General features: G+C 45.8%; 1 protein-coding gene across 1 annotated transcript; it reads right to left on the reverse strand.

Annotated features, from left to right (window-relative positions):
• Window positions 1-1,173: 1,173 nt before the first annotated feature.
• On the reverse strand, window positions 1,174-9,331 carry LOC142098594 (cardiotrophin-1-like). The gene is made up of 3 exons (XM_075181428.1): window positions 9,205-9,331; window positions 3,939-4,060; window positions 1,174-2,342 (listed from the first exon to the last, which is right to left on the reverse strand). Exons 1-3 carry the CDS (start codon window positions 9,218-9,220, stop codon window positions 1,911-1,913), a joined length of 570 nt encoding a protein of 189 aa, XP_075037529.1. The 5' UTR covers window positions 9,221-9,331; the 3' UTR covers window positions 1,174-1,910.
• Between the last annotated feature and the right edge of the window lie 6,841 nt (window positions 9,332-16,172).

The raw sequence follows: 16,172 nt of genomic DNA on the forward strand, positions 1-16,172 counted from the left end.
CAATTGCAAAGCGCTGTGGAATATGCCGACGCTATAGAGATAAGAATAGCGTGGTCACATTTTCAGGACAGATCTATGTTTGTATAATAATCCTTAGTCACTATCCACATGCAGGGGTAATAGCACTGGAGCCATTTCAGAGGTGGAGTTATACCAGGGTCCCAAAGAGAGATGACAAGAATGTATAAACATTTTTGTACAATACTGGCAAGAATTAACATAAAAGGCCAGATCATTCTATGCATTAAAGGGGTTCTGGTTTAAGCCCATCTCTCCTTGCCACCCCCTATTGGTCATTTTTATTATTGCCACTTAAGTATCTAGGGCCTGATTCATTAATGATCTTAACTTGAGAAACTTCTTATTTCAGTCTCCTGGACAAAACCATGTTACAATGCAAGGGGTGCAAATTAGTATTCCGTTTTGCACATAAGTTAAATACTGATTGTTTTTTCATGTAGCGCACAAGTACTTGATAGCTTATTTGTACACTGAAATTTAAATTTGATATTTGTGTTACATGAAAAGACAGTCAGTATTTAACTTATGTGCAAAACAGAATCCTAATTTGCACCCCTTGCATTGTAACATGGTTTTGTCCAGGAGACTGAAATAAGAGGTTTCTCAAGTTAAGATCCTTAATGAATCAGGCCCCTAATGTTTACCAAGCACTATGCAGACACTGCACACCCTTAAATTTCCCTGCTACCAGCCTGTACACCTCTGTATTTAATAAGAGGAGCCTGTAGATGTGCGGTTCTAAGCTGGTCTAATGCCTCTATAATACATTGCAATATGCTACATTGGACAGGACATTATAGTAAAGCTCATTACAATACATTATGGAGGCAGGAGGGCTGGATGGAACCACAAGTCTACAGACCCGTTACCTTGCAGGCAGTCTCTGTACAACGCTCAGAGATGGAAGCAGGAAACATTAAAAAAAAAAAAAAGTGTGATTCCCTCCCATGTAATTGTCACGGGTGAAATGTTTAAGTGTAACAAAGGAAAACTGTTGTGCAGTAGAAACCAGAAGTTTCGTGCTCAGAGTGTCTTGTCTTAAAGTAAAAATATCACTTACTTTAACATAGGAAGTATCTTTCTATGAATTTTAAATATATCGTAGAGGTAAGCGGCACCACATGCCAGTCTAAAAATAAAGGACAAGGATACTTTACATTTAATAAATTTTAATAAAAAAGATTTTGAAAAACTATAACAGTATCTAGAGTAAAGCAGATGTAAAAACAATATTTCAGACCTTTAATAGAGTCGCAATCACTTATTTAAAATGTTACTTCTGTTCCTTTCAAAATATGAACCAAAAACTCCCCCTCCCCCTCAGAGTACGTCAGCACTAGAGAGATGTAGGGAATTGTATTTACGGAAACACATTTTATTATTTCCATTTTTATGTTTACCCTTGAGACCATATAAAGTCTTTGCAATCAAAATGACAATGTACCTTTAAAACAGCGTAGTCATCTCCAAGGAGATCTGCTAAAAAACAGAACCTTGTACTAGAATGGATTTTTTTGCTAAATAAGTTCACATTACTGGTGTGGCTCATTCAACTGTAGCGCCAGGAGTTTATGCAAATTGCGTCCTTAAACAAGAAGGCCGTCACAAGGAGGTTCCCTTGGGATCAGTTGAATCTTGATGGAGACATGGAAGCACTTGTTTCTTGTAAGGGTAATGGCATTGTGGCGACCATTTCACATGAAATCTTTCGAGCTCTTAGGGATGACGTTTTGACCAATTCGCAAAATAGACAACATCCTTCGTGTTCATACACTTATTGTAACAGTCCACCTAAAAGCACAATCTAAAAGTAGTATCCTCGATGAGGTAGTCATGTCTAACGAGAGGTTACACGATGGCCATGCCTGGAGAAGACATTCGGCTGACTACTACACCGGACTCTCTGCTATAACAATCAACAAGTCTCTCTCAGTTTGGCTGAGCCAGTCGGTAAAACATTTACACACCATGAACCCAGCTATCTTCTGCTTAATAACGGTAGTAAGGGTATTGGGTGTTGTCAGAGAAGGAGTTGAGAGATCTTGTTGTCCAAGGACAGCAGCCAGATTGGAACTTATCGCTTTGCAATGAATCTTAGACATCTCCAGGAGTTTGAGAAGTTCAGACGCACCAGGATTAAGGGACTGCTGCCAAAGAAGGACCGATGCAAACCATTCACTCAAAGACAAGAACGCAGAGAGACTCAGAGCGAGACGCTTCCAGGGTGACGAAGGAAGCGCATTTTTATCCAAAATGGGGAGATCCTCTATCTTTATTTGAGGAACACTGCCGTTACTAGAGAAGGATCCTTGCTTACTGGACTGTTGGAAAAGTTAGAGACATATGGAAGAGTCAACAGGGCAGACATGGAAATACATTTTAGGAAGATTGACTTGAAATACTATACTTTGCATGAGAAAAGTCTAAAAAAAAAATATTCAGCATAACACTAACTGATCTACATAGATTTAAAATACGAAGAGCCCCATATGTATCAAGGCATTTATTCCACTTTCATTTAACACAGACCCTTAAATTATCTTTAAACAAAAAGATCTATTTTTCTAGTTTGTCACACAGTACCAGAACTTGCATTTTAAGAAAAGCTTTCTTGTTCCTTTTATTTAATATACAGCGCACTCAGACAACCTTTTCTCTGCATGGCATACTGAAGTTATAATTCCAACACAGCTAGAGGCCATACAACACAGCAAACGATGGGCATCAAACAGCCACTCGTTTCAGGTCACAGATCAGTGGTTCCCAAACATTTGCAGTTTGCGGCACTCTTAGAGTTTCCATAATTTTTTCAAGGCACCCCTCCAAAATAATTACCGAGCAGTCTCGTTTTATATGTAGTTGGGTCAAAAAAACAAAAACAAACAAAAACATAATAAAGTATTTAGGTCAGGATAGAAATACTTATTTAGTTGTATGCAAAAATAATACACTTAAATCCAAGAGAAAAGTATATTTTTATATATTTTTTTTAATTATATTTCTGTCAAAGAATAATTTACAGCTAACTCACATTGTGCCCCCTCTGCATCACCACACACTCTGCCCCCTCTGCATCACCACACACTCTGCCCCCTCTGCATCACCACACACTCTGCCCCCTCTGCATCACCACACACTCTGCCCCCTCTGCATCACCACACACTCTGCCCCCTCTGCATCACCACACACTCTGCCCCCTCTGCATCACCACACACTCTGCCCCCTCTGCATCACCACACACTCTGCCCCCTCTGCATCCCGGGGACCAGGTAGAAAAAAAAACGAAACAAAAAAAACCAATTACCAATCCGGCGGCGCCCGGGACCCAGCATCCTCTCTCCTGTTTGTCACTGAATGTCGGGCATGATGACGTCACACCCAGCATTCAGTGAGAAGCGAGGATGAGGATGCTGGGTCCCGGGCGCTGCCGGATTGGTAATTGTTTTTTTTTGTTTCGTTTCCTCTATCTGGCCCTGTGACAGCGCCAAGGCGTCCCTGGGAGCCGCGGCGCACACTTTGGGAACCGTGGTCATAGGCAGTTAACCAAGTGAAAATAGATCACTATCTACCACACAGGAGCAGAGAAAAAAAAATTAAATAACCAGGCTAAAACTTAAGGTCAAATCCTAATCTTGCTGCATAAAATGAAAAAACCAAAAAAACAAAAAAAACTTCCTTAATATTTCCACAAAGTCCAAGGGCTAGATTTACTAAGCTGCGGGTTTGAAAAAGTGGGGATGTTGCCTATAGCAACCAGATTCTAGATTTAATTTATTTAGTACTTTCTACAAAATGACAGCTAGAAGCTGATTGGTTGCTATAGGCAACATCCCCACTTTTTCAAACCCGCAGCTTAGTAAATCTAGCCCTAAGTGTTAGATCATGAATGTCTGATCCTGTATTCAGGCGACACTTACATATTCACTTGTCAGGCTGGACACATCTTCCATCACCTGTAACACCTTTAAGTACGCCTGTTGCATTGCCTCTTTGCCATCTTGTTCCTGCTGGAGACTCAGAATGAACGTTCGATGGTCCACTGTCAACAAGAAGAGATTGGCATTACATTAAAGTAGGACAACCTTCTTACCAACAGGTACATGTCCTCCTCCCTGAATATTTATATTAGATTAATAAAAGAAAACACATGAACAGAGCACAATTAGCAAGTCTGCACGCAACTCAGTCTGCTGCTCAGTCGGTGGAATAGGGAGACAAGTCGAGAGACAATGGACCCATTGTTATAATTTCACCACCCCTTTATTTATGTATTGGCGAGAGCAGATTCCTGAGAGGTTATGTAAATGCCGCATCCAACCAAGTATTTGCCAGTTAAACACCAACATCTCACCCCCTCCATTCCATCTGAAGAGCGCCAACCACCATCCACGTTAGTGGAACAACTTATAATTTATTAGTAGGGTTAGTTGTTTAGCGAGTACTCCGCTCTCTGAAACCTAATCCATGAGGGCTACGAACAGTACAGTCAAGACAAAAGTAAACTGAAATTAATCATATTTGCACCACAATTATATCAGTGTCACCGGATGGCACAGCAGGTAGCATCGCGGTTTTACAGCACTGAGGTCCTGGATTATATTCTGGCCAGGGCGCAATCTGCCTGCAGTTTCCTGTGGAAGCTCCGTTTTTCTCCTACAGTGGGTTAAATGGCTTCAGGCTAAATCGTATGTGTAACTTTTTTTCCCCTCCTGAATTTCATCGTTTTGGCAACGCTCCCTGGACACAATGGTCTGATCACGTCATTGTACCGCAGGGGTGGAGCCAAAATGGTACAATTTGCAATGAATTACCTCATGAGGGCCTCCATTAGGATGCGTCCCACAACATCAGGATAGCCTGCTCTCCTGCGGAGACCTACACAGAATGCACGAACATTACGGCAGGGTGGGCAAGTATTGACTAAATAGGTTTGTGTTTTACATGCGGTAGGAAAATTGTTAGCTAAACCAGGGCAGGGACTGATGTGAGCGAGTATTCTTTGATTATACAGGGCTGCACAATATGTAGGTGCTATATAATTGGGGGATGTAGCGATTCGGTGACTTAGTGGTTAGCACTTCTGCCTCACAGCACTGGGGACATGAGTTTGATTCCCGATCACGGCCTTATCTGTGTGGAGTTTGTATGTTCTCCCTGTGTTTGCGTGGGTTTCTTCTAGGTGCTCTGGTTTCCTCCCACACTCCAAACATACTGGTAGGTTAATTGGCCGCCATTAAAAGTGTGTGTGTGTGTGTGTGTGTGTGTGTGTGTGTGTGTCCTGGCTTGTGCGCGCCACCACTCAGACCTCCCATGAATGCACAGTGCACCCGCCACCACATCGGCCACTTTTCTTCAATTCACTTTTATTTTTTTGATAAGAAGCAGTGACGCTGCATAGGCAATATAACATTATGGGAGGGTAGTATCTGTTTGATGCACCTACAATTGCAGCACAGGGAAAGCCCATGCGTAGAAGCTGAGAGGCGCAGAGGACAGATGGTGGCAACAAATTAAACATTCTTATTCCTTCTAGCTAATAGATTCCATGACCAAATAATAATTAAAAAAATAAATGGTGCTTGCAATGATAGTGGCACGATTCACGGCAGGGAATATGGTTCCTAGGTTTGTCATGCAGGAATACAGGAACAGGTAGGGGGGACTCAGTGAGCAGAGTTCTTGTAGATTAATCACACTGAACAACTGAGCTGAGATGCTGGAAATGATGGTAAACTCTGCTTATTCCTGGATATCAGCTCAGAGCTCAGTCGTGCAGAGATACAGGAACTGGTAAGAGCTCTGTGAGCTGTGAGCTGAGAACCGTAGATTAGACACACTGGTGCAGCTGAGCTGAGGTGCTGGAAAGGATGGTAACGGAGTTGATATCCAGGAGTGAGCAGGGCTCAGTCAGTCATGCAGAGATACAGGAACAGGTAAGCTGGAGCCAAGTCTTCACACAGTCAGGGCTGACAAACAAACAGGCAACAGAGTGGTGGCCCAGGTGCCTTAAATAGTGAGGTGATGACAGGCTGGACGGATGGGAGCAGAGAGGAGGCGTTTTATCTGACAGGACGGATCTGCGCATGTGCAGATCTGCCACCGGCAGGGATCCCCGCATTTGGCAGGAGAGTTTATCGAGCCCCTTGTGTTGGGGCGATATGCAGTGGCGGATCCAGGGGGGCGATCGGGGCATTCACCCCCCCCCCCCTAGCAGCAGAAAGCCTACCTTTAAAATAGGTCCCATCCACCAATCAAAATGGTAGGAGGTGGGGCCAATTGCGAGCAGAAGGCAGGGCTAAACATGGGCCAGCCAATCAGAGTAAAGGAGGGGCATGATTATGCAAAATCGCCCCCTCCTAAACAAAGTCTAGGTCCGTCCCGGGCGATATGTGATAGATAGCAAAAGAGTGATGAGTAGATTAAGGATATAATTGTTTTATTGTAGCACAAACACTTAGTTGCAAAAAAATAATGGAGCCTTGAGGTTGAAGATGGAACATGGAACATGGCAAAAACAAGATAGAATTAAGAAATAGCAGGGTATAAACAAAACATCTGGGTGTGGCAGAATAGGAAGAAACGATCTCTGAACACATACTGAATAGCCCATAAATGCAGGAACAAAGGACACTTACAATGCTGATGGATATAAGACAGGCAAATGCTGAGAACTAGATGCTAGGAGAATGCAGTCAAACAGATTTAGGAATGGTGGTAGCAGGTAAAGCCAAGGGTACAGGGGAACAGACACTGGTAAGCAGAATGTCCAAGGCAAAGGATATGGTCTACAACAATGAATGACGTGCAAGGTTTGGGGTGGGCAAATAAAGTTAGTGAGGCAGGTGCTGGCGATATTCTAGGAACTCCTGCAGGTGAGGGGCAAATAGTCCAAAGGGGTACATCAGCAGCACCTCTGGTAACACAGGGGTACTGCAGAGGAAATACAACAGCCCTGGCACCACGTGCCAGATCAAATGTGTTTTCAGGGTAAGGGAGAACAGTTGGGGTGACCTAGTGCTTCTGATGCACCATACATCCCAACATTTTACTCCCCAGGCACCGGGGCAGGGGTCATAGCCCCTCACCCCCTAGTGCTGTGATCACCAGGCACCGGGACAGGGGTCATGGCCACTCACCCCCTAGTGCTGTGATCACCAGGACAGGGGTCATGGCCACTCACCCCCTAGTGCTGTGATCACCAGGCACCGGGACAGGGGTCATAGCCCCTCACCCCCTAGTGCTGTGATCACCAGGCACCGGGACAGGGGTCATGGCCACTCACCCCCTAGTGCTGTGATCACCAGGACAGGGGTCATGGCCACTCACCCCCTAGTGCTGTGATCACCAGGCACCGGGACAGGGGTCATGGCCACTCACCCCCTAGTGCTGTGATCACCAGGACAGGGGTCATGGCCACTCACCCCCTAGTGCTGTGATCACCAGGCACCGGGACAGGGGTCATGGCCACTCACCCCCTAGTGCTGTGATCACCAGGCACCGGGACAGGGGGTCATGGCCACTCACCCCCTAGTGCTGTGATCACCAGGCACCGGGACAGGGGGTCATGGCCCCTCACCCCCTAGTGCTGTGATCACCAGGCACCGGGACAGGGGTCATGGCCCCTCACCCCCTAGTGCTGTGATCACCAGGCACCGGGACAGGGGTCATGGCCCCTCACCCCCTAGTGCTGTGATCACCAGGCACCGGGACAGGGGTCATGGCCCCTCACCCCCTAGTGCTGTGATCACCAGGACAGGGGTCATGGCCCCTCACCCCCTAGTGCTGTGATCACCAGGACAGGGGTCATGGCCCCTCACCCCCTAGTGCTGTGATCACCAGGCACCGGGACAGGGGGTCATGGCCACTCACCCCCTAGTGCTGTGATCACCAGGACAGGGGTCATGGCCCCTCACCCCCTAGTGCTGTGATCACCAGGACAGGGGTCATAGCCCATCACCCCCTAGTGCTGTGATCACCAGGCACCGGGACAGGGGTCATAGCCCCTCACCACCTAGTGCTGTGATCACCAGGCACCAGGACAGGGGTCATGGCCACTCACCCCCTAGTGCTGTGATCACCAGGGACAGGGGTCATGGCCACTCACCCCCTAGTGCTGTGATCACCAGGCACCGGGACAGGGGTCATAGCCACTCACCCCCTAGTGCTGTGATCACCAGGCACCGGGACAGGGGTCATGGCCACTCACCCCCTAGTGCTGTGATCACCAGGACAGGGGTCATGGCCCCTCACCCCCTAGTGCTGTGATCACCAGGCACCGGGACAGGGGTCATGGCCACTCACCCCCTAGTGCTGTGATCACCAGGCACCGGGACAGGGGTCATGGCCACTCACCCCCTAGTGCTGTGATCACCAGGCCCCCCCTGCATACAGCGTGGAGCTATTATCATTCACTTCAATGGGGTTTCTAACAAATACTATAATATAATGATAACATGGTCCCTGAGAACTGTGTTAATTATACTGATATAGTATAGAAAGTATATAAAACAAGTTTAACACACACAGGCAGCAATTATTAACTCTTACTGTCCTCCCTGCTGTGATCAGTCATTTAACTATAGATACATATGAAGCGCATTGTTATCATGCAAACATACATCATGTAGCATCCGCTTTGCAGCATGTGTCTGGCTGGCCCGCTCACATACAGCACATTATACTGTATAATGTCACAGAGCTCTGTGGGCCCTCTGCTATTCCACCAATCACTCTGCTAGCCCTCTGCTATTCCACTGCAGTCTCTCACCACTATGCTATTCCACCAATCACTCTGCTGTCTCACAGCCCTCTTCTATTCCACCATTCTCACACCCCTCTGCTTTTCCGCTGTTGTCTCTATGCACTCTGCTACTCCCCTGCAGTCCCTCTTTCCCATTAAAGCAGTTTTGACACATAACCCACCCCCTATCACCAGTCCACAAATGGAAGTAATCTGCAGTTAGGTTTTCAGCAGGACCATATTATTGAGGTAGGCAGCACGCTGGCTGGCAGGTCATGCTGAGTCATGTAGTCCCACAGCAGCCAGAGAGCCCCAGCTTGCTTAATCCTGCAGTAATACAGAGTTTATTTCTGCAAGTCAAGTGAAACCTCTAGTAAATGGGGCTTCAGGATCCTATTACAGTCAGTAACTTAGTGTTAGAACATGAGCAGATCTGATCCTACCTGTTACTATCTCCATCCCAGCACCAGGCTCCACAAGTGTCTCACACCTCGCAGTTGGTCTGAATGCTGCTTTCTGCCTCTCTTATCCCTCTGTCTTACTCCGCCCCCCCTTCTGGCCCACACACAAATTCCCTGCAAGTTTCTGTCCTCTCTGATGTCAGCATACCTCCCCCACCCCCCTGACTAGTTCCCTGTCAGCCTGGCCCCACTCACAACCACCTGTGTGTCTCCAACTCAAGATGCCTCTGCATCTGGCTGAATTCCACCTGAACCCCAAGAGCTGACTATCTTACCCTATCCAGTAGGCACCCCCGGGACCAAATAAAGGGAAACTTAGACATGTGTTAATTTACAAGGAAAGTTGATCTGCGCAGGTTAAATGCTTCTCAGTTCCAACTTGGAATTTGTATTTAAAATATAATTAGCTGCATGAAACTCTGAAAATAATTCCTGGACCTTTCTCCCACAAAAGTCACAGCAGGATTTACGGAGAGAAGCTCTGGGACTTGTCTGGTTTGCTGGAGGAGAGAGGTGTGACAGGTATCACTATATTGCGAGAGTAGTGGATGTAGGGAATGGCCACTAGGTAGAGGCGGTTAGACATAACAGAGCCAGGGAATTAAAGTTTACTTCCTGAAAGAAGAGCATCCAGGAAACGAGAGGGTGTGAGCCTCACATCTTATCGGCTATTGTCATATTGTCTGGGAGGCAGGATGTGTTTCAGGCATTTTAACTTAACTTTTACTTAACCCCGTCCCTGCCAGAGAGGCTTTACTAATCCTAAACATCGAATCGCTTTATATAAAATAACATTTGTCGAGATCCATGTACAGGTTCCAGCAACCTGTATAATGAACCGAAGAGCTTTCAGGTACAGCTGTGAGTTGCCGGGGGATGCGTTTTTTCCCATGCATGCTTAATTTCCTGTGTGCAAGGTTAATGCAGAGCTTACTGCATCATTATGTACAGAAACTATAAAGCAGTAGAGGTCACTAGCTTTCCCTCTGAAAGGTACACAGAATTGTGTTTGGTACATAAATGTAATTAACATCATCTCCATTCATAAATAGCAGAATCATCATCATCACTTATTTATATAACGCCACTGATTCCGCAGCGCTGTACAGGGAACTCACATCGGTCCCTGTCCCATTGGGGCTTACAGTCTAAATTCCCTAACACGCACACACACCAATTTGTTAGCAGCCAATTAACCTACCAGTATGTTTTTGGAGTGTGGGATGAAACTGGAGAACACAGAGGAAACACGCAAACACGGGGAGAACATACAAACTCCTCACAGATAAGGCCATGGTCAGGAATTGAACTCATGACCCCAGTGCTGTAAGGTAGAAGTGCTAACCACTAAGCCACCATGCTGCCCATAATAATATTTTGTTGCAGGTTTTGATACTTCCTTTTATATTGGCTTACAGAAGATACATTTTGTAAGAATATATCATGTTTTCTTCAATTTAGGACTGATCTACATCAGTAACCTAAATTTGAATCAGGTGGGCCGTACATGGGACAACCAGGGATGGACTGGGAGCACATACATTAAACATTTTATTTTCCATGTAGACTGTGGTTCTGGTGATTAGATCATGCTATGCTCTGTGTACATCCTTTTCGTCCTTTGTGATTTTTTTGTGACTTATCTGATTTTCTTATGAAATGCAGCATCCTCCTTTTACACTTTTAATTGCTAGAGGAAGGGAATACAAGGGGTTAAGTGGTTCTATCATTTAATGATAAGCTTTCAAAGTGGATTTCCAGTTTATTGCTGCGATTAAAAAAAGAAATGTGTTTGTTTGACCTGTTATAGACCTCTGAGTCTGTATAACATTCCTGCATCACTGTTATATGTTCAAATATTTCGTAATTTCCTTATTGGAGGAATGGGATTAATGATTACAGTAAGTGTAATTCAGGTCTGGACTCTGGTCACGTCTTGGTGAGCCGTCCTCAGGGGGTTACTGGGTTACGGATGTTACTTGGTGCTGGTGGGAGTCGCTGTGGGTTTATAATTACAGTTTAGTTCCGCATGACTGAAAAGACCTTGCTAACCCAATGCACACGCGGTATGTGGAACACGCCTAGCCAACGACAACGAGGGAATAACCATACCTACCAACGGTTCACCTTTATTATTTGGACAGTGCGAGCTGGTCACTGTAGAAGGGGGCTGGGTTGCATCAGGTTGGGCGGTGGTACGGTCCCCTGTCTAATGGCTCCCAAATATCATCGGATGCACAGGAGATGCCCTCGCAGTTTGATGGACCTTGAAATTGTTTGCAGGGCAAAGTGGGATAAAATTGCCAAGTGTGCAAGGTTAATAGCGACTCACTCCTGTAATAAAAGCTAAAGGTGCTTCCACAAAGTATTAGTTTATGGGGTATGTATACTTACACAATTGGGGTATTGTAGGTTTTTTATCTTCATTTTTTTCCTAAAAATCATCTATTTGTTCATTTGAATTTTGTTGGTAGCAAGGTCACATTACAGGTGGAGAAAGGTCTGACTTGGTTTATCTTGATTTCAGGTTTTACATCACAAACACCCGCAACTTCAATAAGGGTGTGTAGACTTTTTATACACACCGTATGTAGAATAGAGTTAGGACAAACTTGCCCACTCTCCCGAAATCCAGGTAGGTCTCCCTGGAGAGCAGGCAAGTCTCCCGCATCCTGCAATTCGTCAGCAAAAATGACCGCGACCCACGCCCTCCAACCACCACGTCTATCCGGCATCTCCCTGAGACCTCCAACTCAAAGTAGGACAGTATGAGTTAGGATCGGCACAAGTCGCTTTGTCAGGTCATCCGTTTGAAAACAGACATATATGAAATACACAATTGGCATCGCAATGAGGTCAGATACATGCATGCTGGAGGATTCTGACCAGAAGACACAGTGCATGGATATGATATAACATGCAGACTATATATTTTATGTGTGACCTGGAGAATATAGCAATGTATAACACTGGAGGCATGGGTTAACTTTAAATGAACTAACCACACTCAATGTGGGGGTGTGGCTTATTGTGACAGGTACTGAAAAACTCCCCGCCCAGACATCGGATGCTGCTACCTTGGATGTTAATCCCTGCCTCGCTCTGCCAAGTGTTATTCACTGCCGATACGTCCTGGTCACTATGCTGATCTGTCCTTCCTACTCTGGACTACTAGTAGTAACTGTATATTGACAAGAATGGTGGAAGTGTGTCACGTTTTTGTAAACAACTTTAAACATTGATAACAGGTGGCCAGGTCTCTGTGTTGTAAGGTGCAGTCAGTGTGTGTATTGTGAACATTTTGGGGTAGATTTATTAAAGTTACTTAGATTAGTGGCGCTATGTAAATAAATGATGATGATGAAGGAGAAGTGGAGGTGTTGCCCATAGCAACCAATCAGATTTTAGCCATCGTGTTCTAGAATGCACTAGGTAAATGATAGCTAAACTATCCCCCTCAATGGTGTTGAAAGATGATTTATAGTTTCATAGTCTTGGCTACTCGAATGACTGTCCTACTAATGTGTTAGTCTGGCTCTGGTCAATAGACAACAAATTACAAAGGTTCCTTGTTTGTCAATGAGTGCTTCTTTTATATATATATATATATATATATATATATTATATATGTATATATTTTTTTCTTATAGTAGCCTCATCTACCACACATCCGAGTTCAGAGGTCTCCAGGACAGAGGAGTAGAGGACACAGAGGTCTCCAGGACAGAGGCGTAGAGGACACAGAGGTCTCCAGGACAGAGAAGTAGAGGACACAAAGGTCTCCAGGACAGAGGAGTAGAGAACACACGGGGTTCCAGGACAGAGGAGTAGAGGACACAGAGGTCTCCAGGACAGAGGAGTAGAGGGCACAGAGGTCTCCAGGACAGAGGAGTAGAGGACACACAGGGTTCCAGGACAGAGGAGTAGAGGGCACAGAGGTCTCCAGGACAGAGGAGTAGAGGACACACGGGGTTCCAGGACAGAGGAGTAGAAGACACAGAGGTCTCCAAAACAGAGGAGTAGAGGACACATAGGTCTCCAGGACAGAGGAGTAGAGGACACAGAGGTCTCCAGGACAGAGGAGTAGAGGACACACGGGGTTCCAGGACAGAGGAGTAGAGGACACAGAGGTCTCCAGGACAGAGGAGTAGAGGGCACAGAAGTCTCCAGGACAGAGGAGTAGAGGACACACGGGGTTCCAGGACAGAGGAGTAGAAGACACAGAGGACTCCAGGACAGAGGAGTAGAGAACACATGGGGTTCCAGGACAGAGGAGTAGAGGACACAGAGGTCTCCAGGACAGAGGAGTAGAGGACACAGAGGTCTCCAGGACAGAGAAGTAGAGGACACACGGGGTTCCAGGACAGAGGAGTAGAGGACACAGAGGTCTCCAGGACAGAGGAGTAAAGGGCACAGAGGTCTCCAGGACAGAGGAGTAGAGGGCACAGAGGTCTTCGGGACAGAGGAGTAGAGGGCACAGAGGTCTCCAGGACAGAGGAGTAGAGGGCACAGAGGTCTTCGGGACAGAGGAGTAGAGGGCACAGAGGTCTCTGGGACAGAGGAGTAGAGGGCACATAGGTCTCTGGGACAGAGGAGTAGCGGACACAGGGGTCTCCAGGACACGAGCTGCAGTGTGCGGTCAGGGCAGAATGTTGTTACCCCGACCTACATGTGGGGCCCCTATGAGAGTGAGGACGCTTGCTCAGAGAGTGACCCAGAAGTTAATTGCATTTACCTGTTTCCTAAATGCAATTGTGGTGGAGGCCAGGAAGAGTCTTATACTGAAGAGAGAGAGACCACCGCTGACCGAGAGTTAGCTCTTGAGCCAAGAGGTTCACTTCAACCAATGAAATGACTAAGAGCTTACTACTCTCATGTACTGTAATGAGACAAGTGGTTCTGTGATGTAAAGTGACTGTGCTGTGAGAGGAACGTGCAGCGATCAGTCACCAGTGCAGGAGAGGAGAAAGGTGTAATGCTGGAGTAACTGCCTTGTGGTTTGAGATGGCCCTGTGCCCATCTATTGCAGGGTAGGAGATGAGAATAACTCTTACTACCAGCCTTAAACAAACTGGGGTTACAGTATTACCATTATACAGATCCAAACACCCTAGGACCAGTGGAATGAGGAGAATTGAGGAAAACTTCCTCCAGGTGGAGAACTGTGGTATCAGAAATCTCAAACTGGACACATGCTGGCATCAGTGATGGGCCGCCCAGTCGTCACCTGTGGCCCTCAGCTCCTTTCCGCTCTATGACCCATTTCTCTGCTTTATGCAGCCCAGCTCTTATTATTATTCTGTGTTTTATGCCCTGACAATCTTCATCCACATCCCCAGCTGAAGCACCGTGGGTCATAAATCATAGAGAATAATACTGAGCTAGTCCTTATTGTTTGTACAGAGCAGTCGACTTTCGCATCACATGACCTCCTCCACATCACGTGACCTCCTCCATGTCAGGTGATCTCCTCCGCGTCATGTGACCTACTCTGCAGGTCAGGCAGCACTTTAGAGGTCCCCTGTAGAGTATTAGGCTGCTCATCACTGGTCTACATCATGCAGCATGTGATATCACAGTCTGTGGAATGCTGAATATGCTGAATATGTCTAGTGGAAAGCCACAAACGTTGGAAGTTTGTCTTGATATATAAATTAACAAAGATTTTAGGAAAATAATAATAATAATTATTATTATTATTATTATTATTACTGGAATCCAAAGGTACATATCATACCTCTAACATTAAGGAATATTAGGAGATCGTCTAGGGCTTATTTCCCCTTTTTTAATCTATTTCCCTAAATTTTCCTAAAATCTTTGATCACTTATATATCTTATCTTTATGTTTCACATGGAATAGTATAGCACTATATTAAATAAGCCTATAAAATTATTTTGTCAGTGTATTAATAAAGAATTTACATTTAAAATATAAAACAATAAAAATGTCAGAATTTCTGTTCTAGTACTAGTGATAAATTTAAAGTGCCTACGACATCAGAACTTTCTTTTCTCTTTCTTTGGTTAATATCCTAATAGATATAGTCAGTGACAGATGGAGACAGAGTTGGACCGTAGTCATCCAGGTTCAGATTTGGTCAGCGACAGAGGAGAGAGATAGAGTTGGACAGAAGTCATCCAGGTTCAGTTGCGGTCAGTGACAGAGGAGAGAGAGTTGGACAGGAGTCATCCAGGTTCAGTTGCGGTCAGTGACAGAGGAGAAAGAGAGAGTTGGACAGGAGTCATCCAGGTTCAGATTTAGTCAGTGACAGAGGAGAAAGAGAGAGAGTTGTACAGGAGTCCTCCAGGTTCAGATTTAGTCAGTGAGAGAGGAGAGAGCGAGAGTTGGACAGGAGTCATCCAGGTTCAGATGCGGTCAATGACAGAGGAGAGAGCGAGTTGGTTGTGGGGCATCAATGTACAGATAGAGATAGAGCCAGAATGCCAATATAGAATACTACATGCCCAAGCCTATGACCTCTATCCGCTGTTGCTCCCTCCTCCACCACATATCACCTTGTCCCCCCAGGACATCCAATCCGGCCGGCCAACCTTATTCCCATCCTTCCTCTCACTCACCTTCCCCTGTCCTGCACACTCTGGAATGCAAGATCTGTCTGCAACAATCTCGCACCAATTCATGACCTCTTCCTCCCCCACTCCTTTGGTCTCCTTACAGGAACATGGAACTCCCCCTCTGATACAGCTTCCCCCGCTGCACTCACCCATGTTGGTGTCTCTTCCCCCCCCCCCCCCATCCTGGGGACCACCAGGGAGGTGGTGTAGGTGTCCTACTGTCTCCTTAACCCTCTCTCTCTCTCTCTCCTCCTTTGAAGTTCCCTCTATCTGTCTCTTTTCCCCTCTACACCTTTATGTTGCTGTCATCTATCGTCCCCCTTTCCCTTCCTCCCAATTTCTTGATAACTTTTCACCCTGGCTTTTCTATT

The sequence above is a fragment of the Mixophyes fleayi genome, chromosome 7, assembly GCF_038048845.1.
Source record: "Mixophyes fleayi isolate aMixFle1 chromosome 7, aMixFle1.hap1, whole genome shotgun sequence".
In the NCBI taxonomy this organism is placed as follows: Eukaryota; Metazoa; Chordata; class Amphibia; order Anura; family Limnodynastidae; genus Mixophyes; species Mixophyes fleayi.

Coding starts and splice junctions, on each gene's coding strand:
- LOC142098594 (XM_075181428.1), bottom strand. Junction 2,343..3,938: donor CCAGCCTGACAAGTGAATAT/GTAAGTGTCGCC, acceptor CTTTTCCAACAG/TCCAGTAAGCAAGGATCCTT.